Source organism: Patiria miniata, unplaced genomic scaffold, assembly GCF_015706575.1.
Source record: "Patiria miniata isolate m_02_andy unplaced genomic scaffold, ASM1570657v1 HiC_scaffold_5, whole genome shotgun sequence".
NCBI lineage: Eukaryota > Metazoa > Echinodermata > Asteroidea > Valvatida > Asterinidae > Patiria > Patiria miniata.
This window is the reverse complement of record NW_024037072.1, coordinates 12,648,050-12,674,540: the sequence shown is the minus strand read 5'-3', so window position 1 is coordinate 12,674,540 and position 26,491 is coordinate 12,648,050. Positions and strand designations below refer to the sequence as shown.

At 39.7% G+C, this 26,491-nt stretch overlaps 1 protein-coding gene and 1 non-coding gene across 3 annotated transcripts; both read right to left on the bottom strand.

The window, feature by feature from the left end:
* Nucleotides 1–298: 298 nt before the first annotated feature.
* On the bottom strand, nucleotides 299–26,491 carry LOC119740237 (coiled-coil domain-containing protein 87-like). Of its 2 annotated transcripts, XM_038215479.1 has the most exons (25): nucleotides 26,376–26,491; nucleotides 23,857–24,003; nucleotides 23,020–23,092; nucleotides 22,861–22,910; nucleotides 22,186–22,299; nucleotides 21,478–21,549; nucleotides 20,773–20,869; nucleotides 20,174–20,255; nucleotides 19,649–19,778; nucleotides 18,765–19,000; nucleotides 17,541–17,691; nucleotides 16,686–16,847; nucleotides 16,151–16,251; nucleotides 14,502–14,667; nucleotides 13,690–13,735; nucleotides 13,429–13,499; nucleotides 12,486–12,649; nucleotides 10,616–10,910; nucleotides 9,322–9,434; nucleotides 8,413–8,528; nucleotides 6,244–6,488; nucleotides 5,303–5,452; nucleotides 3,210–3,324; nucleotides 2,158–2,300; nucleotides 430–600 (listed from the first exon to the last, which is right to left on the bottom strand). In XM_038215479.1, exons 2-25 carry the CDS (start codon nucleotides 23,953–23,955, stop codon nucleotides 430–432), a joined length of 3,162 nt encoding a protein of 1,053 aa, XP_038071407.1. In that variant the 5' UTR covers nucleotides 23,956–24,003; nucleotides 26,376–26,491. The 2 variants fall into 2 exon arrangements, with proteins under 2 accessions (XP_038071406.1, XP_038071407.1); XM_038215478.1 differs by lacking the exon at nucleotides 13,429–13,499 and having other exon boundaries at nucleotides 299–600; nucleotides 13,619–13,735.
* On the bottom strand, nucleotides 19,099–19,171 carry Trnav-gac. The gene has a single exon. It is a non-coding gene; the product is annotated as a tRNA-Val (tRNA).

The following is a 26,491-nucleotide window of genomic DNA, read 5'->3' as shown; positions in this document are numbered from 1 at the left end:
TACAACATTTGCTGCAATTCGCTGGAAAATCCAAGAAAATCAACCATATTCTTGTAGTCTGGTTCCCTGTTCCCATTTAAGATAAACGGAACAATTTATAGACTTTGGGGAATTGTATTAAGAATCAGTCTAGCAGGCTTGTATCCCTTCACAGGTGTGTAATCAATTGCAAAAAACATGCAGAATAACTAAATATGAAAAATTAGGAGCACTTTTTGAAAAAAAGCCACTTTTCTCCAATGCTGGTCGGCCGACCATCGTTGGAAAAAAATACAAGTTTGCTTGAAAATGTCTGCACACCAGGAGCCACAATTTTACAGGATGCTTTTGACTGTCATTCCCTAACAATCCAGTAAGGTATTTCATGATAATTTGATCACGCCGTTTTTTGATGTTTGCAAATGTTGTATCTTCCCTTTAATCTACAGCTCAAGCTGTTGACGATGCTGTGACTGATGATAAAGAGGAAAGATCGGCTACTGGGAGTTTAACCCCCTGCGCCAGCGTGGAATGATCCAAAGCGTATTGACGCCTCTCTTGTTGTAACCAATACAGCATCTCGGTACAGTCCACTTTCATCTTGTTGAGGTAAGGACGACCCTAAGGAGGAATAAATGACAAGGACATTTGTAAACAACTTTTAATTGATTTCAGAACTCGATGATTAAAACTAGGTTCAAAATACGCATGATTATTATTATTTCTTTTAATAAGCGCAAAGCCGGACTGTCTTTGTGTAAGCACCAGTCATTTTGGGCCATGCATTCATTCTCGCTCTCTACTCTCTCTGTGTAAACGAGTTGATTGAGTCCATGGGGTTTGACGCCCCATTCAAGAAATTTGTATAATGTTAGTCAAAAAGAAAATGACGGCGTTATAAAAAATATTTAAAAGATATGTGGCTCTCTCCATTTAATAATAGTAAGAACATAGGAATATAGTACATGTACATGTTATTGACTAGTAACTGTGGAATTTTCAAGTAATTCGCATACTCTATTCGCAAGCTATTTCTATTTTAAAACTGTCCACCACTGATCAGTTACTGATACGCATCGATGAATACCTGTTAAATACAATGCACCATGGAGGTTTCCTACCTCCATGAATGAGCGAAAAACTTGTAAAGGAAAACAGACGTAACTTCTGATAGCACGGATCAATTTCAGTCATTTTGTTTTTCACAATAGTGTAAGAATGTGCTTCACTTGTGTGTCAAATTTAATTGCTTTTTAAGGGAAAACAAAAATAAATCCAGGTCACTTTCTTTTTGACTCACCCTGTATATAAAACTGTGTAACTGTCAACAAAAAGTAAGAAAGGAAAGGCAAGGACAAAGGGCAACAATGCTAATAAAGAGGTCGACATGTGAAGAGTATATTTTTAAAACGTGTTATATCCATTTGAAAAAAAGTGACAAAGTTGCACGATTGTGAAAACTTATAAAACATACCCTCAGTATAACAGCCGTTTCTAAACTTAATCTTTTGCTTTATTGTACTCCCAAATTGTGTTCAACTACATGTACAGGGTGGTGCAAAAAGAAGGAAATCCACTTTTGACAGGAATTTTAACCTACTTACTTAACTTATTTGATTTGTTTTCTTATAATGTAGTGAAGTATAGCTCTTCAAACATACGTGGTGAAAAAAATCTTTAAAACACTCGCAAGAATAGTGTTCTTATGCTAATTTAAATACAAGTCACGTGTAAGTCTAGTGTAGTGTTGTTTGTCTTCAAATCAAGCTCCGGAGCTCAGTCAAGCGGATGGAATAAAGCCGTCCGTGGACAAACAGGTTTGGCACATGAAATTTTAAACTACCACATCTCAGAGACAAAATATGCATTAGCTATCATTTTTTCGTCACTTATTATTAAAGATCAATATTTCAATACCATTAAAATTGAATTTTTGAAATATGCTCAAGAAGTAGGTGACAATTGCTGTCAAAAGTGGGTTTCCTTCTTTTTGCACCACCCTGTATATATGAGCAGTCGAAAGTAACTTTTGCCAACAAGGAGAGGGTAGGATTCTAAAATGCAACAAAATGGCGTATATTGTGTTTTGGAAACAAACGTAGATACACTTTGTTACAATGAACAGCGCCACCTGGAGTCAGACGGTGTCCAGCCTCCAAAACGAACCGATTCTCATACCTGGAATGTGGGAACGTCAGCAAACTTCTTATGGACTAACTGAACTTTGTCTCTGACATGGACATCCAGATCATGAAGTCTTGTGTAGAGCTCGCTGCGTTGTCTCGCTTCCTTCAAACGTGCTACTGAGGAACCTCTGTGACCTGTAAGAGAAATAAGAAGACACAGATTCAATTACCTGAAGACTCTGTCATCCTAGGTATGTTTGGAGGGACAATGGGTTATTTCTTACCCTTCTTTACCGGCATATTTTTATTTATATTTTAAGCTATTGATACTTTCAAGATTTTCATCATCTTATATGCTGATTGCTGTGTTTACTGTTTCATTTTATTGCTTTTACACCAGGAAAAGAATTTCATGTCTGTTTTTAACTTACATGACTAATAAAACATGAATCTATGAATCTATCTATCAAATTCGAACAAGGCTTTCAGGATTTTTGTCATTTTCAGGATTTTGTTTCAAAACATCAATAAATAAAGTTTAACAACTGTTAAATGGTAGATGGCAATTTCTATTCACACTTACAATGTTGCAAGAGATTGTGGTTCGAAGGCAAGTTTGAAAGGGTAAAGGAGAAGAAAAAAACACAAAGGAAAAATGTGAGGCGAATGAGACGGAAATGGGCATCGGCAGTAGCGGAGGAAAATGCAAAAAACAGAATGGGGTGATTTTTTTTCCAATTTTCTGATTTTGATATTTGTAATTGTTGATATGTCTACTGCACATAAGAAATATAAAATCGTGATATAAAGTTGTTTTGTTTTTTAAAGAAAAAGCAATCAGCATCTTTCATTTTCACTAATATAAAACTCAAAATTAAAGGCCGTTTTCTCAGTATTTTACTTTTTTGACATAAATAAATGCAAACTTTAAACAGCCATAACTTGTCGACGGAATGTCTGATTGAAGTGCAACGAACAGTATTGTAAGGAGAATTGTACTCTCTTTCCTAATACCTGCAAACCCTCATTTCGACCTGTGCCCAGTTCTGTCTCATTTTGCCAAAACGCCTCTCAAACATTACTTAAATTGAGAGATTATCCAACCTTTTTGGAAGAATCTGTCAGGATCAGAGGCCAGTCTCTCAAATGTTTCCAGTCTGGTCAGGATTGCTTCTCGTTGCAAGATGACTTCAGTAGCAAGTTCCCAAGCATCAATGGCCTGTCAACAAAGGTCAGATAATAATTGACAAATGGAACTGTTTGTAGAGCAGAAACATTGGCAATCAAGTCAAAATAGAGTTTTCTCTTCTCCGTCTGGACCAGCGCCTTAGAATATCTTGCAGATAAAGTGCGCTTTATAGGTGCTGTATACAATTTATCATCACCAGGGGTGATTGGGTTCAAGTGATCCGTGGATCGCCTTTGTCGCCTTTTTGACCTCAGTAATCCGATGAAGATTTGTGTCTTCCCACCCAAGGGTCATTGCATCCAAGTTTCATCAGAATCCATGAAAGCATGTACAATGTTGTAAAATTTTCCCTAAAATTGTGAATTACATCATTGTTATAAACCTCAGTTGACCTTTGACCTGTGACCCAAAATATATCCCACATTATCTTTGCTACCCAATGACCCTTGTGTCTAAGTTTTATAGAATTTGGGCGATTATTAAGGAGATGAGAGCAATTCCAAAAACTTTAACATTCTACGTGTCTATGGTAACACGATCATACAGAATTTAGGACTGGTTTGTGTCTCCCAAAACTTCGTTTAGGCGACACAAAAATCAAAAATTCAGGAAACACTCGGAAGGTTTGGTAGCTTAGAGCTCACAAGTAGTAGAGGGTCTGTTGTGCATGTATGGGAGTCCCCCCCCCCCTAACATGTGTCGTTGGCCAGTGAGGCAACATGTACATGTGCACTGTAATACATTTTCGGTCCTTTGAGGACAACAGTGTTTACATGATCATGTATCAATAATTTACATGTAATTAAAATTACAATAGTGTACTCGGCTAGATAACCCATTTTTCGGCGAGGGATGGGGGGGGGGGGGGCTATTGGGAAAAGTTCAAGCAGACCTCCCCAAAGGGTGAATTTGATATATTTATCAGGGGTGTGAGTGACCACTGATAAAAATAGCTGAAAAAGGTGTAAAAAGCTGAACTTTGGAAATCTCCTATAATGTTGTACACAGCAAGTGAGGGAAAAAGCTGAAATCCAAAACAAAAAAAGCTGAAATCAGCTTTAAAGCTGAGATTTCACACCCCTGATTTATAATTATTCAGTGCTCTTCCCATCTTAAATACAAATATAATAAAACAGACATGCAACTGGGAATTTAGATAAAAACAAGGAAATTCCAAACCAAACAAGACTTTGTACAGTGTTTTTCAATTTGTAATGGCATTCATGAGAAGTAAAAAACAAGGAAATCAGCGGATCCGAGGAAAAGTCGCATGCCTGAATAAATGAGAATACAAAACCTAACCAAAAACAGTGAAAGCGGAAACTGAAACAAAACTGCATAATGAAAGAAGACAAGCTGTTCGGACAACTTGTTTGACATCCTAGCAAGTTAATGGTCACGAGAAACCATCTGCATGGATAGTGCTCTCTAAATATCAAATGTAACAGCCAACAGCATCAAACACCGACACCTTGCCTGTTAACGTCAGCTTTAATGGCATCAGTGATCCCACACACAACTCCTTCCTCCTGTACTTGTAACGTACTTGTAACCTGATTACTATCTTCCTTATAGATCTTCAATTCTTTTTAATTCTTAAACCGAGCTACAGATCTTCGGAAAATGAAAGTAAAACTAAAAGTCAACGTAGCACTCGTTTAAACGGCAATTATATAAATGTCAGTTTTAGAAATGCCAGTTTGCATACACTTTCACCTACAAAGTATTTGAAGATATCATTACAGTTTTTTTGTTTACACTCTCTGAAACCAAGAGCTCCTTTGTTTTTGAGTTTTAGTTTCTGGGTCAGAGACATGTGGGTGGGGTGGGGTGGGGTGGGGAGGCCACAACACAGTTTATGAAATATACAAAACTCTCACATTACAATAGATAAGTAACTCTAGCCTGAGAATCTGAGTTATTTGATATGTCTCAGTAGAAACAGTTTGCAGTGTAATTCACCGGCCATTCTTGAGTCCAGTGCCTTCGATCATTGTCAAGTACTTACACTCTCTAGTTTGTCCATGTGGTCATCTGAGCTGTATTTGATGGCCATGTCTAGTTTGAGATTGTCAGGCATCTGTAGAGAGGTCCAGATGGCCTCCAATCTATCCTGGGAAGTCAGTGGCTCAGGAACGGCAGATGTCTGCAGAGATTTCTACAAAAACACCGAAAGGAAAATGAAACAAATTACTATTATTATTTTAATTCTTGTAATGAAACAAATGATCTGTCAAATAAGTGCCCGAAGCCCACAGTTTTAGAGGTGGGAGGATATCTCAAGACAAATAATAACAAAGCAGGGACTGAAAACCCAATCCACAAGTGGACCAGGGTAGGAATCGAACCTAGGCCATAAAGGTGGAAGGTGAGGAATGGACCACCAAACCAACCTGACTCACCAAATTATTGGTATGCTGTGAAACATTTTTGAGTTATTGTACAATAACTAAAATTATTGAAAATAGAAGCATTTCTCCAGGCAATATTTTTACAATTCCGGCCGCTTCCGATCCATTGTCAAATACTATTCTCAATACCAGTCTGAAGAGTAGTACGACTGATTTAACCTCATCTATCACTGAACTAAAACACACCAAAAAAAACTACTGAAAATATTAATAACAATAATTAGGGGAAATGGTACCTTAGCGAGACATTCCCATAGACTTGCTCACAAAAAAATCTGAAATTTAATGACCCCTAACCCTAACTTTAACTTAGCCTACCCTCACCAAACTTTGTAATTTGGGTAATGCATCACGAGGGATCGATTAAGGCTACTTGTGACAGCAAAATGCTGCCTAGAAATAGGACATGAAGCATTAGGGAGACATTCAAATGTCTCTTTAATCTACCTTGTCTCCCTAGGCACAACTTTTGATAATAATACTCATATCTGATGTACATGATTAAATATCAATCAAACTAGATGAGCTCAATGCTTACGGTGCTTGACAGACGACTGGTAAGATCCCTCATGGTTGCCCTGGATGACAATCTTGAGACTGATCGCTTGCCTCCGTCTCCTCCTCGGGATCCAGGGACCTTCAACGTTGCACTCTTGGATACTGAGCTCGTAGTGGATTTAGCTGAGCCTCTTGATGTAGTCCGGAGTAAGTAACGCGAGTGAGCGCGGCGGGAACGAGCTCTGGAGTCTGTTCCTTCTGATTCCTCCGGTTCTTCCTCTTCTTCTGTTTCAAGAAAGAGAACGCAATCAACGAGGAATAAGTAACGTTAATGGCATTTGTCCTCATTTTATTGACTTGTTGGCAAACGGGCCACGAGTTTGAAAAGGTAGAAGAAAAACTGTGCAGCACCCTATTAATCTACATCAAAAAAATCCACACTGTTCTTTTGCCAAAAGGGCATTTTCAAAGCAAAAAATGCTCATTTGTCTTCCCACTTTTTTGTCGAAGACAGTGACTGTAGTGGTGATCCAGGTTGAGGGCAAAGAGAAAAGGAGGGGTTGCAGCCCTCATTTTTTTATTGCCTGCCTGCATAATTGATAGCAAACTGGATCTACCACTGAAATGACGATGATAATTATTATTACTGAGAATGGTAACTTATGGAGACATTCCCATAGGGTTGTGCACAAAAATGTTCAAAGCACACGTATCCACCAGGTACTGGCCCTTACGGCGCTACATCATTATTAGTGACCCCTGCTCATTGGGCCCTTGAAACATTCCAAATACCATCTCAGCTCCCTGGGGAGTATGCAGCTCAATGCTGCCTGTTAGGCGCAAGGAAGCTAATTTAATACCATCTCTGCCCTCACAGGTACCCATTTACTCCTGGGTGGGGAGAAGCAATGAGTGACAAAGTTCCTTGCCCAAGGGCACACGTACCATGACCCCACTAGGACTCGAATCCACAACCTGCAGCTTTACCCGCAGACCACAAATCCAATGCCCTTAACCACGAGGCCACAGCACTCCACATTTTACCTTATCCTACCCCCACAAAATGTTGATACTTTATGTTTTGGGCCACGAGCAATCGATCTAGCCAGTACATAATTGCCTCTAAATAGGAGTTGTGACATTAGGGAGATATTGAAATGTCTCCTTAATCTACCTTGTTTCCCCAAGGTATAACTTGTGACTAAAAATGTCTTGTTAAGGGTACATTTACAGGAAAATGACAAAGGGCATCTGCTGAGAGCAAATGTGACCTACTGAGGTAAAATGAGGAATGTCCCCCAAAACCTTGTTTTGAGTAATCGACGCCTGAAGTCGGATACAATAGAAAAATCTTGCCAAAGTCGATATTAATTGTCTCGTATTTTTGAGTAGCCAAGGTATCAAAGATTCAGGTATGCATTTTTGCTGGGAGAAAAATACCCACAAAAGTGGAAAAAATTAAAAACATTTTTCACTGCCATTGGCAGACCATGCGTGTCTTTTTTTTTTCAAAGCCGTTATTTCTCGAAATGAGGTTAGCGAAACTTGGCAGGACACTGTTGAAGTTCCTGCGTCATATCTTTGGAACAACTTAAGCAACAGAAATGAATTTGGTATCACTGGAAAGCCAATGATTTGCGCTGAAACATGATGTACATACCGTGAAAAGTCAAAAGTGGGGGTTATTCCTCATTATGCTGTGGCAGGTCACAAATTTCACGAACAATTCGCATGTTTCAATCAGTCATTTAGCAAAGACCACTTCGATCATCAACCTCCTGTTCACTACACTTTGTTGAGCCTAGAACCCATTGTCTCTTTTGCTGATAGATCATTTTTCTGTATACGGCCCCAGAATCTGGAACAAACTTCCAGAATACATTAGAGATACCACCTCACTGCATACATTCAAGACACTCCTGAAAGCTTGCCTGTTTCAGGAGGTGTACCATCAATAATTTTTCTTCTTTTTGGTGCCCCATCGGCGCCTTAGAACGAACTTTTTGATTTTGGCGCTTTATAAATTTCTTTTGATTGATTGATTGATTGATTGAATGTTTTTTCTTTGGTCTTTCATCATCCCATCTCTAAGACTGCGTCCGAATTACATGGCTACAGCTTGCCAATATACATGCATCTTTGGACGCAGCTGAAACCTCTTTGCAAAGACACCTTTGTCAAAATGTTTTAACGTAGCGCAACATTTCACCTTCTACTTCTGGATCCTTGCCAAGTCCTCCCATCAAGACCGAGTTGACGTTCCACATTCCTGACTGGAAATCGGTCTTCTGATTCTTCAGTTCCTTCAGTCTCTCGTCTCGATCTCTGAAAGTTTTTATGGCAAGCAAACACGAATGTAAGTTTTGTAAATTGAATTTTGCTTCAGGGATATGTCAATTGATTTATATTTTAACAACAGAATTTTATGAGCACTGCATACTCAGTGATATCTGCGCGTTTGTGAGAAAAAAAAAGTTGCTTGCTTTGTAAAAATGTGTTTCAAAATCTGGTTAAGCTGGAAAACTTTGATGAAACATTTACATGCGTCGTTTAGATTAGTTAATTGCCAATAAATAATTAAGATTTTGTTGGCAATGCTGATTTTCCTTATGCATATTTTTTAAAGCTTGATTTGCAAATAGGGAATGTTTTTTTTATTAGAAAATATTTTTTTGCCTGAAAAACATCAGGTGACATCTGGTGACTTTTCATATACAATGAGCAATTCTATTAAATCAAATTAGGTTTTGCCCTTCACCGACGTATCACTCTGAGGTAACACACTGAGTATACAGTGTTATATGTCAGTGAAGGGCAAAACCTAATTTGATTTACATCACCCCGACGCAAAAAATCCACCTTTGAAAAGTCTATTAAATGATTGGTCTTTCATACTGTACTCATATGTGCACATTCTGTGCTCCTGGGGCGGATTTCATTGAGCTGGAGCTATGCATATTTGCTTAGCCAAAATAGGTTACCAGTCAACATATCATGAGATGTTACTGCTTGTGAGTGGTCCCCAGCTGATATTTGCTCAGTGAGAATATTTGCCTGGCTATATTTCAGCTGAGCAGGTCCTTGAAATTGTGCACCTGTCCTGCACCTGTTCTCTCACCTTTGCTTGGCCATTTTGGAGGAGCTGAGGACATCTTTATCAGATTTATTGGCATCCCCTTCATCATCGTCACTCTCGTACATGTGAAATACTGCTCCCAGAAAATCAGTTTCCTGTGACATACATCACAAAGTTGGGGTCAATAATAGCGTTTTGATTCTTTGTAAAATTAAATGTCACACTGATTGAATAAATTGAGAGACTCATTGCTCAATGGATTGAATGGTACATTAATTGATTGAATTGATTGACCAGTAAGTTTATTATGCACCAAACGATAATTTGGCAATCAATCATAATCCATACATCATGTGAAAGAAAAAAAAAAAAAAAAAATCAGGCTGATTAGTCGTGCACTCAGGAGGCAAAATCTACAGGTTACCGGTGTACTTTCATTTAAAGATTGCACAAATTCAGTGTGTAAATTGTTACTTGACCTAGCCTTTCACCAAGGCCATCGTGGCTTAACTTGCCCGCATTCAAAGCGGTGAAAACGCGAAGCGACTGGAGATGGAGACCACACACGCGAGTGGCGAAGCCACGAGGGTCTTTTCTTACTTGTCGAGAAATTCTTACACTTTTCTTTATAATCTCGATTTTTGCCACCCAAAAGGGTAGCAAAATTCCAACCAATCATCAGCCTTTTAGTGCGCGCGTGGCTACTACCCGGACGCGTCGACGCACCCGGATGCTTGCACAAAATTTAAAAACAAAAAATGCTAGTCTAGTTTTCCACGAGATCTTGACCGCGTAATTGTTCTTACATATCTTATTCTAATTTTACTTATAAAAGTATTTCAAGAAATTATTTGAGTGTATGAACTTATTTTTCATCTGAACTTACAGTTATTTGCTCTAACGTTTTCCTTACTCACCCTTCTTTTAAAAATGGAAGCGACTAGGCAAAATCTGCGTTGTGATTGGTTAACCTTCAGCACTCTTCTTATTTGCATAAAAACTATGAATAATTCAACAAAATCAAGTTGGGAAAGGCCTCATGGTTTTGCCACTCGTGCGCGCTGACTTAATCTTTGCTCCAGTCGCTTCGGGTCTTTGCAACTCCTCCGCTTTAAGCCACGATGGCCTGGGCGAAACGCTATACTTGACCATGCTTCATAGTCTAGATCATAGGAAATCCACATCATATCTGACATTTGCAGAGAAAATGTTGAAAACCCCCGCATTCTAGTATCATTTCCTAAGAAACATGTCTTAGAGCAATAAACAACACATTCAAGAGACGAAAGGGCTCCTTTCATTTAAAAGACAATTTTTTGAAAGGATAAATTTGTACCTGTGTAGATAAATACTTGGTGTAATCATCGCAGCTGATGGTATTCTTCCACCACGCAAGCCACGAAGCATAGGACCTCGCATTCCTGTCGTCCATCAAGCCTTGAGAGACCGGTTTACCCATAGCAGTTGCATCCAGATCCAACCCGCCTGAACTGGTTCCAGCTAGGTCCTGCCCGGGGGTGCCACCCCCTAGGTTGATGTTGGGTGTTAAGGATTCTAGGAGGGTGCTGGTGGCAAGGGTGTAGCCTTGTTGGGCGGTGGGTTTCTTGGCAAACGTGGCGTTGAAGATGGGACTGGATAAAAAGACCAGAAATGCAATGATTGTTACAACTGAGATTGTCATGTAAAGAGTTGTGAATCAACAAGTCATTTCACAAGACAGTCAAAAGTCAATTGACAAGTTTGATCACAAGCAACAGGGAGACGAATCTCAGAAACACGTTTGTCACAGTTCAACTGAATTTGGATGATTCACAATGCAGTGCGCCACCAAGAGTTTGCCACATAGAGTTAATTTTTCCCAGTGCATTGTGGGACATGGTCGACAAATTCGCAGCGCGGGACATTTGAAATTGTGTATGATTCGAGTATCTGTTTGCCCTTTCCTTTTCTTTATATCAATAGGGTACTTCTGTAAGGCGGCAGAACACTATGCCCCAATCTATAACAAATTAGCTCAAGTAAATGTCTCCTGACACTTGTTCAAATGGGCCATGTTTTGTCAAATGTAAAGTTGAAAAATGGACTCTCCACGACAAACTCTAGAGGGCGCACTGCATTGTGAATCACCCCAATTTACAGGGTAGTCAAAAGTCAATTCACAAGTTCGGTCACAACTAACAGGGAGATGAACAATAACACAAAAAAAAACACTTTCGTCACAGGAATGTCTTTGTCAAAGTCCAACTGAATTGGTAGTGAGTTGACTTGGATGAGTGATGATTGACTTGTGATGGAATTATGGAGCTCCAAAAGTGGACAAGCCAATGTCAGATTTTTTGAAGTCGACTTTTTGATTGTCAATTTTCGGCTGGCAGAAATTGATTTTTGATGACTCTCTTTCTGCCTCAAAAGTGGAAAACTGGAAATCTTGAAATTCCACTAGCAGAAATTTAGGTTGAATGTATTGCAGAGATCACACTCTCCCATTTTGTGCTGGTGGATATTTGGTCATTGACTGAAAATGCACAAATGAAAAAGTCAAATTTTCTACTGAAATTCTGCTAGCAGAAAATGGGAAAGTAGGGTTGTCCACTTTTTGAGCTTCATTATTTCTGGAAGTGGGAATTTGAGATATTTAGTTGTCCACTTTTTGGTGCCGAAAGAGTCATCAAAGTAAAATCCAAATTTCTGCCAGCTGAAATTTTTTTTAAAAAGGATTGCACGACTTTTAAAAAACCTACAATTCTGCTATTAGAAAATGGATAAATTGAGTTTGTCCACTTTTGGGGCACTGGTAACGCATAATTCCAAATTTCTCATTCAAATTTTAATCTGTAGAACCCTGAAAGACAGTCAGGATTGGGTCAATTAGATGCTATTTTGGGGTTTTTTCCTTCCACAACGCATTTTTATAAAAACCCTGCATATTCTGTGTTTTCCGACGGCTTCTGAGAAAATATCCACAAAGCTTACTCGAATGGGACTCAAACCAACAACCTCCTGCTTACTAGTGCAGACTTGCCACTCAACCATCGAGCTCACTGGGCTGGCCGGTTCGAGTCTGATGTGGATGAGTAGTTTATTTCTGATCTTACATGGGTCACATATAAATTACTTGGCTACGGCTGGTGATAACACACAAGCTTATGTAAGCGGCTGAATCCACTTCCCATAGACAAGTGTGTTACAGTTAGCCACAGCCATACCTCTTGGACCATTCTTCTCTGTCGTCTCCCCAGGGTGGGGTCTCTGTCTTAGTCAGGACTGGGTTCAGCACTCTATCTTGACCACGTTTCTGCAGCATGGAGGATGCTAGGATGGTGTGGTTTGCTAAGGCATGGTAGCTGGATGACTGCTCCATAAACTTATCCTAGATGCAGGGAATAAAAGTCAAGAAAACAATGTCAATCTAAGCACATGATTCTCTTAATTCAACAAAAGATTATAATCTAACAGTCATTCAAAGTCAAACTATATTATTTTCAAGATAAGAATTTGATGTTTGAAACAATTAGGGGCAAAAACATGTGTTGCAGTTGTTTGAAATGACGCCAGAGTTCAAACAATGGAAAATTAGTATATTTACATCAAATTCTATTTGGGTAAGACTTGAGTTACTCTACATACAAATGGTCTCAAGTAACGATGTCTCAAACTACCTGAAAATAGGCTTAGCCCATACACTTCATTACTCTCCTGAGAATGGAACAAGCTATTGTCTAGTTTCTAAGTGTAAAAGATCGGATTAAGTGGGTTGGGGTGAATGTGGGCGGGGCAGAGACTGGAAGGAGGGCGGGGTTCAGTGAGTTGACTACCTGATCATAAGCTAAGTAGTCAGTAGGCAATGTCTTCATAATCTCTCTATACACTTCATGAATCTTTTGAACACGGAACAGGTTACTGTCTAGTTTCTGGGTGTTGGGGCGTATAGTTTGGAAGGGGTTCAGTGAGTTAACTACCTGATCATAGGCTAAGTGGTCAGTAGACAATGTCTTCATGATCTCCCTGTACACTTCATTAATCTCCTGACCCCGGAACAAGTTACTGTCCAGTTTCTGGGTGTGGTAGGCTGAGTTTGGTGGGGTAGTTTGGGTGGGGTAGGGGCGGGGCATAGTTTGGAAGGAGGGAGGGGTTCAGTGAGTTATCTACCTGATCATAGGCTAAGTGGTCAGTAGACAACGTCTTCATGATCTCCCTGTACACTTCATTAATCTCTTGACCACGGAACAGGTTACTGTCCAGTTTCTGGGTGTGGTAGGCCGGGTTGGGTGTGGTGGTTTGGGTGGGGTAGGGCTGGGGCATAGTTTGGAAGGAGGGAGGGGTTAAGTGAGTTATCTACCTGATCATAGGCTAAGTGGTCAGTAGACAACGTCTTCATGATCTCCCTGTACACTTCATTAATCTCTTGACCACGGAACAGGTTACTGTCCAGTTTCTTGATAGTGTTGCCATTTACCTGTAATGCAAACAAATTCAAATAGTTGATTCAAAGTTAGTTATCTACAGTGTGAATTGATACTCTGAATAGTCTTTGGCATAACACTAGAATGTTGCAAACACTTCTGTAACAGATATTTGGATGCAACAAATAACCCTCTTTGTCCTCAATTTGTTATTTACAATATCCTGAACTCATTAAAGGCATATTGGATAATTTGCATTTATCGCAAAAGTAACCCACTGAATTATTGTCGAAAAGCTTACTTGGATTGATACTTAACACTCGGAAAAATTTTCCGTTTGGCTTGCTGTCATTTAGAAGAAATCAAGAAATGTAGGTGATTTCCCATGATCACTCAATTGTATTTTGGAATAAAGAGTTCTATTGATCACATCATGTTTCGTAATCAAAAGGTTGTGCATGATTTTTCACAGTTTTTTTTTAAAAGTGCAATACCCACTATGCTGAAACTTCAACAGGTCAGGTTTTGAACATTCTTCTTTGGATTTTGAGTGGTGTTAATATTGGAAACGAAAATATACATGAAAAGCAAATGATCCTTTATGCCTTTTAAAGAAAAATTTTTCCAAATTGTTTTAGGAGCTCATCAAAGCAAGTAACATTTCTGAAAATTGAAAAATCTGCTTTTATTCAAATCAATGTCTGTCCTTTTTTTGGAACCACTTTGTGATGGCATTTAAAGTAAAATTGTGTTTACACGTCCGTTCGAAGTTTGATTTGTCGAGAGCAGAAACAATTCACTATTCTGTGAAATACTCACATCATCATTGAGCTCATTGAAGACGGTGGTGTTGAGTTTCAGTGTGATAGATGAAAGGCTGACACGCTCTGACACACGCACGTCTGAGGTACGGACGACTGACTTGTTGGGCATTCTGGTGGTGACGGTTGCAGGTTGAGGGTGGGTAGGCTCGGAAATCTCAATACTGTAGTGAGTAACCAGAATTAATAATACTCATTCTGAAATTGAGTATACCTATCAACTTGGTGCTTCAGCTGAAATAGTGACATCACCTCCTGCCCAGGCTCATTCCTCAACAACTATTCATGTGCATTCCATATCGACAAATTTCACGTACGTTGAACACACACGATTACAGACAGCAATTTTCCATCCTACTTTTAAAGAACATTTTCACAAATTAGTACCTCAAAATGGTTCATTGTCTTTCAGCAGATTGTCACAAAACCAGTTAAAACAACAGTTGTGCATATTATTTCACTTACAAGAGAATCAAGCCAATAATGAAACAGATTCCCATGCAATAGCCATAGCGAAACCACAGTGTTCACTGGGCCGTTACACTGCACATGAACCAATATCCATGGTTGCAATGAGTTGACCTCTGAGTGACGTCACGACTATGCCAGTGACTAACACTTGTATTACTTGTATTATATTGTATATACTCCATGACAATCCATAAAATAATACAGTGCTGGGTGTATTGGGGCAGTATAGGGAGTAACAGGCAGGGCAGTTTAGAGCAGTACAGAGAATAAATCACACTATCATTGTTCTTCAGGCTAATTATATCATAAAATATCTCAGCTCTATTCATAAGATGGCATTTTGCGTTGGGGTGATGTTAATCAATATTAGGTTTTTTGCCCTACATCAACGTTTTTTTGCCCTTCACCCGAGCGATTTTTTCCAACTTTCACTCGGGAGGTAACACACTGAGTATAGTGTTTATACGTCAGTGAAGGGCAAAAAACCTGATATTAAAATCTCAGGTCTCTTACAACCATTTACATTCCAGAGTTGCAGTGAGCCAAAAAGTATTCGGACCAACAAGACTCAACCAAACTAGATCAAGTTTGGGTACGAACTATAGTTAACCATAGCTCGACTTACTTTACTCGAACGAAGGATGATTAGATTACGCTAGTCAAGTATTTGGAGCCCGTTCATGATGGTGACTGCTCTATGTTCCGACACCCCTATGTTCCGACAACCTAGATTGTGTTACTCCCGGTTAGGGGTCAGGGTTAGGGTTAGGGTTAGGGTCAGGGTTAGGGTTAGGAATAGGAATATGTGCAGTCGGAACATCGGGGTGTCGGAACATAGAGGTGTAACCTTCATGATGACATTTGACCATCGTTTGACAAGAGGCATTCACAGGTTGCTACTAGTGCACAGGCGTAAGCTACGTCACAAATCAACCACTAGTGGACTGATGGTCCTCGCCCGAAATTGCTCTTACATTCTGTGTTTTGGACATTTATGTGTCTTTGAAGACACTCTGAAGTGTTCCCAATGACTACAACAGTCAAACTTTCAACGACTTGCAAGTAAATCGCTGTTTCAAATGTCAAACTAATGAAAATTTTTGTTTATTGCAACTCTCGAACACCACTGTCCATTTAGACAAACACATTAGTCACACCTGCTGATCAACAACTTACCGTTCATTTCTCTCTTGGATTGCTCGTTCCTCTTCAATCTTCTTCAGTTGTTTCCTCAACTCTTCCCTTCTTGCATCAGCTCTGTCTGTTAGTGAGATTGCCTGAAGAAAAACACATTTAGTAAAGTATGCAAGCCTACCTAATTTCAATTGGGACATGAAAGAAATAAGGAAGAGAAATAGACCCAGTAATAATGCTTGAACAGCTACAACACCGAATATTTGTTTAGAATGACATCACTTTAATCAGAAACATGGAAATTGACAGCAGCATTGTCCCTTAAATCGTGGTTATCAGAAGGAAGTAGTCATGCTGAATTTAAAATATAATTGTATGTTACAGATTCAGACATAAAATTGTGGGCCATAAAAATCCCATTCACTGTTTAATAATATCCTTAACCTGAACAACATTTTAGCTGTCTTTGAACGTAAGTTGGCTGTTATCATGGAGTGTCTCTTCACTAAGAACACTCCTGCTCCTTCTGGAACGCACAAGGTACTCCCAAAAGGACCCGGCTTGACTACCCTCCTACCTGCAAGAGAGGCGGTAGATCTTCATCCTCCGCTAACTGCTCATCTTTCCCTTCATCCCTAGCTGATCGATATCTGGATAGCTTCTTCAGATCTTGCTGGAAGTACTCTCGGGAGTCCTTGGATTTGGAGACATCTTCTTCGGTCGTCTTTGGTTTCTCTGGCTGCAGAAGAAGTCAATGACAATTGATATTTTTGCAATCAATATATTTTTACAATGGCTAGGGGCCCTTCTGACTTTGGGATAATCCACTGTGGGGCTTGACAAGGGAAAAAGCAAATAATGACAACAAAATAAACATAGCCTCCTTTGTTTCTAATTGTTCCATTACTATTAAGGTAGGGCGACCTGAATTTCTAAATGCAAAAATAGGGTCCTGGCTCATCAACAAATGTTGACAACTGGGATCAGTTTAAGGAATAAAGGAAAAATAATGGCGAACTGTCTAAATATTAAAACGTAACTACTACAAAAGCTAACACGTTTTGGGGGCTAATTTCCAAAATGTTTAATGAAGTTTCTTAAACAGTTTTTTTATACCAGGGCGCAATTTCATGGCTCTGCTAACTACAGAATTCTGCGCTTACGATCACCGTTCTTTGCTTACCGCGCTAGCAGAAAAATTGTGTGCTAGCCCTGTAAGTGTAGAATCCTTAGTTATTGGATGTATGCATGTGTAGAAGCCAAAATTCTCCGCTAACCTGTAAAATATACTTACCGTATTCCCAAAATATTTTGCTGCAGTGATATTTGGCTAACTGTAAACAGCGCCATGAAATTAGGCCCTGATGGGGTACATTTATCATCCCTCTGCTAGCATGTGTAGGAATAAACATAACTGGCTCAATGAACTTACAAGTTTGGGGTCGAATTCCAGGCTAGGTCTTCGCTTATGAACAGTGTTGTACTCAATGCCCAGGTCTTCAAAGATGGTTTCGACAGGAAACACTTCCAAGGATTTAGCTCTTCTCATCTTGCGATGGAAGACGGGTTTCCTCTCTTGATCCCTGCAAAAGAATAAAACAAATTAATCTTGTAATTGAGCAGCTAAGCCATTGGTAGTTTCTTCAGGAACTTTTCTGTTGTCTTAATCCAACACTAGGCAGTGTTGTGTGTATTTTGGACAAGCTTCAAGTAAAATACAGGGCTCTTTTCTTATCTACTTCTTACAGTGTTTCAGTGGAGTCTATCAAAAGTCAATTGGGATGAATTGTAAAATATGGTCTGAAAATTGGATGAAAGGTCTGAAAGATACAATTCTTTCTATACTGGTAACATCTTTCTTTCTCAGATTCAAAAGGTCTAATTTCAGACAAAAGTCTGAAAATCTCCTGCTGGAGTAAATCACAAGTCCAGTCTAAAGTATATCACAAGTGACGGACGGCGAACAACAAAAAATAAGGAATGCTTTTATCACAGTTCACTTGAATAGCTTGTGACTTGACACGAGACTGTAGGACTTTTGATGGACTTGTGATATTAACCTGTGAGAACTGTTGAAGACTTGGACTACACCACTGACTGCTTAAGTTCTCTTTGAAATGGATGAAAACCCAGAGGAAAAACCACTGATCTCTATATACTGACTGGATTGCGTATGCCCAGTACGCCCTACATAAATTTATTGTTGCTTTTTGACCAGTTTGCCCCCGGTCTTCCAAATATGGCCGCCAATATACAAATATGCACATCCATACAGCGCATGCTGTATGAATTTTTGACACGCTGTTAACGTACACATATTATGATGATCTACAAAGGACAAGTTTCCGGCAGGATTATATTTCCAAACGTCACAAAAAGTGAACTTCGACATTCAAAGAGTGAACCACGATGTTTTAAAACACTGTGAACTGCAGTGGACAGAAGGTGAACCACGAAATTACTAAAGTGAAATACAACGTTTGAGAACAAATCTGAGTTGGCAAGTTGTCCTTTATAGAACATCAACGCGTCTCCCCAATATAGCTTCAAATGACTTCATCCTGTGAATCTTTCTAGGCCATCCAGCCATGATATAGAGATCAGTGGGGAAATCCTACACTGGCATTTTTAAAACTCCTTTTCTTCCTTTTCTCACATTATACTCCTCCTCCTGTGTGCCTCCTTCTCTCCTTGCATCCTAGCAGCATGTATCGACGCCCTCCTCTGAGCAGAATTTTGCTCTAATAGCCCTCTCTGTAGGATATCCACATCAGGTAGGTAGTCTAGCACCTTATGGGATTGTATGGCCGGCATCTGACGATTCAAATCCCGCACTTCACGGTCGACCGTCTGACGATAACGTTTCTTGCGCTTCGGACGGCTTGTCTCAATCTGTCGAGCAGACAAAAATACTGCCATGTTTACATATTGCATGGGTAAGTAGGCTTTTGTGTATTCAGCTTCTGTATGCTGTGTGATTCTAATTGACTTGACTTGAGCAGGGTTTGAACCTGCGACCTCCAGATTGTCGTTCTGGTGCTCTTCCGAGTGAGCTATCTAGCCCTTTGTTGGCCGTTCCCCAATTTGTCAAAATATTTGTTCAAGGGGTGCTAGTCAGAAGCCATAAACCCGTCTATGCCATGTAGCCAGGGATCACGCCCAAAGTCTCAATGCTAGCAACATTAGCAATGCTGCAAACCCCAGAAAGAGCAGACGGGGATCACTCAGAGAGGATACGACTTTAATGCGCCTAGTCAGTTCCTCTGAATTTTAAACAGAACAATACATCAGAAAACCTCTACAAAAGTATTTAATGGTCATGTCTGGGAATAGAACTTTGTGGGTTTGCATCAATGATTTTTATCCCAAAAGCTGAAATTTGATGAGAATTTGATGATGAGCATACAAAATTGATCAAGTCTAACATTCAACTAATAGGAGAATTTTGTTTTTCCAGTGCAATTTGATAAAAGGAGCTGTTTTTTCTTTGCATGTTACTCATGGACATAGGTGTCTTAAGATTATCTCTGATCCACTCACCAGTTTCTGGTAAGAAAGTGGAGCTACCTCTTCTTCAGGTGGTGCATCATCAGGGTACTCCTCCTCAGAATCTGACAAGACGCCTCTGATATCAGCAACGATGTGACGACGAACAGCTAAGATGTTCAGGCTGAACGTGGGAAAACAAAAATCATTTTGATATCATTTATACATTACTAAAATTCCTCAATACAACAAGGGTGTTAGTTATAATCGACTATGCTTGCATTTTGGAACATCAGAAAAATGAAAAGTTAATATCAGATATGGCAGTTGGTGTAAAGAGTGAAAACATTACATCCCGTCTAGATTGTAGTCAATACTTATTCTAAAAAAAAAAATGAAAGGAGGATGTCTTATGACACATGACGCACAAGGAAAGTAATTGCAAAAACTCATTGAATAAAAAAAAATCAAAAACAGAATGCAATAAACACTAAACATTTGTCATGTTCTTGCAGAATGTACGTTTTTGGGTAAAAAAAAGATGGACTTTGACGGAGAGAGCTGGAGATTTCCACTTACAATTTGTTTGCATCCAGCGAGAGTTGGGCATTGAGCCTGCTCATATTGGCTCGTTTGCTGAAGACTCCTCTCTCATCCAAAACTGAAAATAAAACAAAAAAACATGACAATTTACATCTTTGCAGCAAAATATGCTACAACAATGAATCTCCTGTTAATTAATCGTCATGTTCTATCAATTCGCACAATTCTCTGCAAATTCTCAAAAATCCATACGGTAATCAAAAACCTGGTGTGCACTTTTGTAAATTTTAGCCTTATAATATTTTTTGTTTTCCTTTTTGATCAACTAATTTCTGTCAAGTAATTTCTCATAATTTTGTTTAAGTTGAGCAAAGAAATTAGCTGCAGCGGAGTTTGAACTTGCGACCTCCAGATTGCCATTTCAGTGCTCTACCAACTGAGCTTTGTTGGCAGTTCCCCATTTGCCACTGTTTTGTTTAATTTGTAAGTAATTTCTACAAATGAGGACCTTTCAACCCCATTTTCCCAATAAGGACCATTCATTTTATACTAGATGACTGATATTAAACCTGTTCTCTCTCTCTCGATGAAAGCACAAGCCATGAGACTGAAAACAGCTAACCGATATTACTCACTCTTAGCTTTTTCCACGTAGTGTAGAAACAACTGCTCACACACCGTGACGATATGAACCGTGATTCTCCTCTGCAGTTCCTTATTCTCATTTGCAGTCTAAACAGACAGAAACAGTTTATTATATACTTGAATCTTGATTGTGTAAAATGTTTGTAGCGCTGAAAAAAAGCCTCAATTTTCGGGGTGAGATTGGGAAGAGGAGTGGGGGGGGGGGGGGGCAGAGGGTTTGATCGCCAAGGGTCCCCGAGCAACTTAGGGTCTATAGCATATGTGTATGTTTGTATTTGCCTAAAGGCACCCCTTACAAATTACAACTTTAAAAAGTTAAATAGATAAAATGCCTTAACTGTAAAATCTCACGCATCCCAGATTTAAAAAAGAATTCTTTAAAAGTCCTGAAATCAGGTACAATCCTGACAAAGAAATCATGAAATCAGAAAATCTTGACAAATATCACCCCTGAAGTTTGTATTCAAATTGTTGGGAGACAAAAGGAGTTTAATTGTTTATCAACACAAGTTCAATAATCACACCCTCTGTTACCAGTCACATAAAGCAACATGGTCCGCTTCTGCATTATTCTGCCTTCTACTTGCACTCATGGAATAATTTACATTGTCACACCTTAACAAATAATAAAATAAATCAAGTACAGGAAAAACACTCCAAGTAGATGGGCAGCGAGATTATAAAATGTAACCTACCAGGAACGGATCGTCCACTTGCCGTCTGAGATCTGGCCAGATGCAGTTGACTTCTCCCATGATGATACCAGCCTATGCAAAGTAGGAAATGAGAAGAATAAAGGTAACAGAGGGCTAAGTTCCCATCTCTCTTTCGAAGTAATTGGGTTAGACTCGAGTCCATGAAATGCTGCTTCGGGGGGATCTCCACACCTCCTCCACAGCAAGTCTGTTACCTTCCCAGCATTGAATAATGACGATACCCATTTAACACCTGGGTTGAGAGGAGTAATTGAGGTAAAGCGCCTTACTCAAGGGCACAACACGCATGGCCATGGTGGGGCTTAAACCCACAAATTCACGATCATGAATCATGTGCCCTATCGCTAGACCGTCACAAATCCGTCTACAAGTCCAGTCACCATAGATCATGAACAATAATGAAGGAATTGTTGTATCAAGGTCCATTTGAATAGTTTGAGACTTGAGTTGAGATCGAAGGACTTGTGATGACTTTAGAGGGCGTGGGAGGGCTTGTGCTAGCCTGGACTACAAAACTGGAAAGACTACAGTCAGCCAAGACAACTTAGCAAAAGCAACAGCACTACGGATTGTCGGTAGAAAGATAAGACACATTGCTCATCTGGACACCTCCGACATCTTGATGGGATCTGAAGTAAGGAATTACTTCAAACTGACCGAAGAGTAAGAAAGCTTTTTCCTACTTACCAATGTATGTTGATCCTCCATGGTGATGTGAGTGACTTCTGGCTTAGCAGCTATCCTACGACGAATCAGCTTAGCTAATTGACTGAATGTAGTAGGAGGTGTCTTGATACTCTCCTGAAAATTTCAACAGAACATAAAAAAGTCAGACATAACAACTTAATGTAGGAAAGGTCATCATTCATAAAGCAAGTGCAGCAAAATAGGAACCATATCATCATGACCCACTACTCCATATTTTTAGTGTTACTGGGGTATTAAGGATACCTGCACACTAATGTTGTGCAAACCTGACCCAAAACCGACTTCGGGTCAGGTTGGGTCGCTCTCACTTTTGAGTTTGCGATTTTCGGTTTGGGTTGGTTAAGCCATTTTGGAAAAACCCGAAATATACCAATAAACCCCAAACACTTCGAAAACTGAAACTGTGCAATATTTATTGCAGAGTCACTGTGCCCGGTACGAGCAAATGTGGTTTGCAGTCATGCACGGTGTAGGCCCACCAGTAGGTCATGTTGTGATTACTGTCCGGTATGATTTAGTTACTGAGAGACGACAGTTTTCACGCGATGCGGGTAAGTTCAGGCACAAAAAGCGAACACAGTTGCCCAAGCCAGATATTCCATTTTTTTTTAACAATCTGTACACCAAAGGGATAGACTACAATTTTATACTTACATCAATGGGAGTTACTGGCCGTTCAATGTCCAACTCAACTTTCTCAGCAGCTGTGTGCAAAATGAAGAGAGAATACATTTAGTCAAAGTGTTTTCCCTTAAATAATAAGAGCATTGACTGCAAGATACTTGCCAATGATGACATAAGATCTGAACTTACCCTTCTCATGGAAATAAGGAGCAAACAGGGTCAGTGGGCCCAAGATGTCTTCATAACGCTTCTGTAAATCACGCTGCAACAAGACAAACCAGAAGATTTCATGCTAGGATTACTGATGACTCCATTTAAAAAAAGCTGCAAAGTAGCTTTTAACAAAGTGGCAAAAAGTGATTCACTTGGAAACCTTTTTTTTTCAAATATATTTCAGGAAAAATGTTGCAACCTGACGCTACTTTCGAAACGGAAAAAAGACATTTTTTATGCTTATCTTGTACCTCAGAGAGTATACTTTCATGTGAGAACTGTAAGGAATATGTGATGCGATCAAGCTAAATGAGTCGTTTGTCGGGAATTTTTATTTGGAGATACAGGCCAAAATTAGATCACTTCATCACATCACTTTATGACATCTCTTGGTGTTCCGACTTTAATAATTTTTGAACTAAAGATGGTATCGGCATGCGGTTTTCACAGCAGTTATGCTGAGATTGTGCTCTTTTCAAATCTGTAAAAAATTAAAAATTGACCAGGGTCAACAAACGACTCATGTAGCTTGATCGCGTCACACATGTTGAAAAGTATTTAAGAGAGATTTGTAGGGGAATGTGTGTCCAACTTAGTGAATTTGTACATGTCACACATCGGTTGAGGGCGTCAACATGTAGCGAGATGTAAACAATCCATTCTATGTGAACGCTTCACATTATAGAGGATCTAATTAAAGGATGCAATTCAAAAAATGAAAATAACGATTATCAAGTTTTGCACATCATTCATGTACACAATGAATGGAGTGGTTTAAAATTAGTAACAATAAATTCCAAAACCTGAACTTACTGTGCCAAAGCCTAGTTTGCCCATTGTATACAGCTCTTCCTTCTTCTGAAGAGCTTGGGCGTTACTCCAGGATTTACTATCTCCCTCCACAGTTGCCATGGCGATGGTTTGTGGTTGCTAACTCATTGAAATGAAGTCAACAGTAAACTGAAATGAAGAAAAAGGGAGAAAAATGAACATTTGATAACATCACTGCTTGTAACGCGGCTCATCTGTTGACTTTACTTTAAACCCAAATAGTTTTCAACTACAATGAAGTACATGTATGATAGTGTAGAGATTTTATTGAGAAAAAAAATTTCTTCTGCAATAGTAATTGCAGTCTGTAAAATTTTAAAAAATAAATACAGTTTATACATATTAACCTTTTTAAATTAGATCCCACTCGTTATTTTGATCATCCCAATCACCTGAGAGAAGTCAGATTTTAATGGCTTTGACAAAAAAAATTCCAAAATAGGCCTATAAAGTATTAAAAAACATGTCTTTTCTGGTTGCACCATAAGTTTTACACCCCTGTAGAAACTGCGAAGTATTATCTATGACATAGGCCTATTCACTATAGTACTGACGACAGTGGGAGACCAAGAAAGGTCGCTGTACGGTCATATTTTCAACTCCTGCAGGCCCGGAAGCATCTGAGTGCATTTGTACTTGGTAATTAGCCCCCCCCCCCCCAGCTGTAATGCGCCTATCAAATGTTTCCTCCCCCCCACCCCCGCGCTACCCCAGGTCCGATATCGGGATTTGGTCACGTTTTTCATGCCCCAGGGTGGGGATTTTGGTCACTCAAATTAAATTGTTAACATTGGCGTAAATGGAAAGGCAATGATCACTAGTGCGCCCCACGTATGTAAGTCGGGGCATGGTCAGGGATTGTCACTTAAATTTTGCCCGAGGGGTGGGGATTTTGTCACTTCAAAAGTGACAATCCCCACGTCTTGGGTGGGGCAGCCCAGAAGGAGAGGGGTAGGGAAAACAATTGATAGGCGCATAAAAAGCAGATTTTATTTTAAAAAAATTTGCCTGAATTCCCGGTAGGCCTAAAACCTTCACTTTCCACATTTTTCCCGTTGCTGATTAAACTAGTTCGTGCATCAAAGGATATGATCCGAGCGAAAGTAGGCCTACGTCATTTTTTAGGATGCACACGTTGGAAAATATTATAAGAACACGACTGCGTAGAAATAGGAGCGCGTAGCTTTAGATGGTCTGACGATATCTGTTTAAGCCAAAGTGCGCATGATGTACTCCTAGAACTATGAGGCTCCACGTACATAGAGGCAGAACCCCGCAAAATTGTTATCAACACAAAACACTAATTAAGTACAAAAACGTCCATCCCAACCAAGCTGTTTCCCACAGAACCGCTGCACAGTTTGCCCCTAAACTCCGTACAATACCTCATGACATACTCACGTTATGTGCACCCAACAAACATCGATGGATTCTGTCTGTTTTCGGCAAAAATGATGAAAAATATGCCCTTTCCGCACTGAGCCAACCTAACACTTGAAACGAGCACGCCCGCAGAATGATCGCAGTCATTTTCGGGTTCGATCGCTCGGAGCGCGCCGCGGGGGGTACGTACTTGCACTTGTACGCATGCGCATACTTTCGTTCCGCTCCTACACCATACCCCCGCGGCGCGCTCCGAGCGATCGTACCCGAAAATGACTGCGATCATTCTGCGCGCGTGCTCGTTTCAAGTGTTAGGTTGGCTCAGTGCGGAAAGGGCATATTTTTCAACATTTTTGCCGAAAACAGACAGAATCCACCGATGTTTGTTGGGTGCACATAACGTGAGTATGTCATGAGGTATTGTACGGAGTTTAGGGGCAAACTGTGCAGCGGTTCTGTGGGAAACAGCTTGGTTGGGATGGACGTTTTTGTACTTAATTAGTGTCTTGTGTTGATAACAATTTTGCGGGGTTCTGCCTCTATGACTATGAGGCTCCACTACGTGGAGCCTCATAGTTCTAGGAGTAGGAAACAGCTTGGTTGGGATGGACGTTTTTGTACTTAATTAGTGTTTTGTGTTGATAACAATTTTGCGGGGTTCTGCCTCATGAGGCTCCACTACGTGGAGCCTCACAGTTCTAGGAGTACGCATGATGTTCAATGTGACGTAAACAATGGAAAAAGGATCGGCATGTTTGCTGCCACCAACATCTCAAAATCCCCCATTCAATGATTCAATCCAATTAGAAAATCAAAATTCATTGAACTTGTGTCTTTGTGAAGTTTTTTGGTTTGCATTTAGCTTGAGTAACTCCAGCTGACATGCTCATAATCATATTCATTCACATGTGAATGAATATGAGCATGTCAGCGAATCATGTCAGCTGGAGTCATGGGAGAGGAGTTACTCAAGCTAGTTTGCATTCCAGAAGTAAATTGAGAATGATTAATAAATCAAGAACTCTTAAAACGAATACTTTTGAACACTTCTTTCATTATACTCAGATCTATTATAAAGATTTAATTAAGAAACAGTATATTTCATGGTCATTTGGTACCTCAAAAAGTAGGGTTCCATGACTTGGTACACACATAATTTACATCGTTGCAGCCGTCTTCATTATTTAGGTATGAAGTCCTGAGTATTTATACACAAAATCACGCGTCTTCAAAA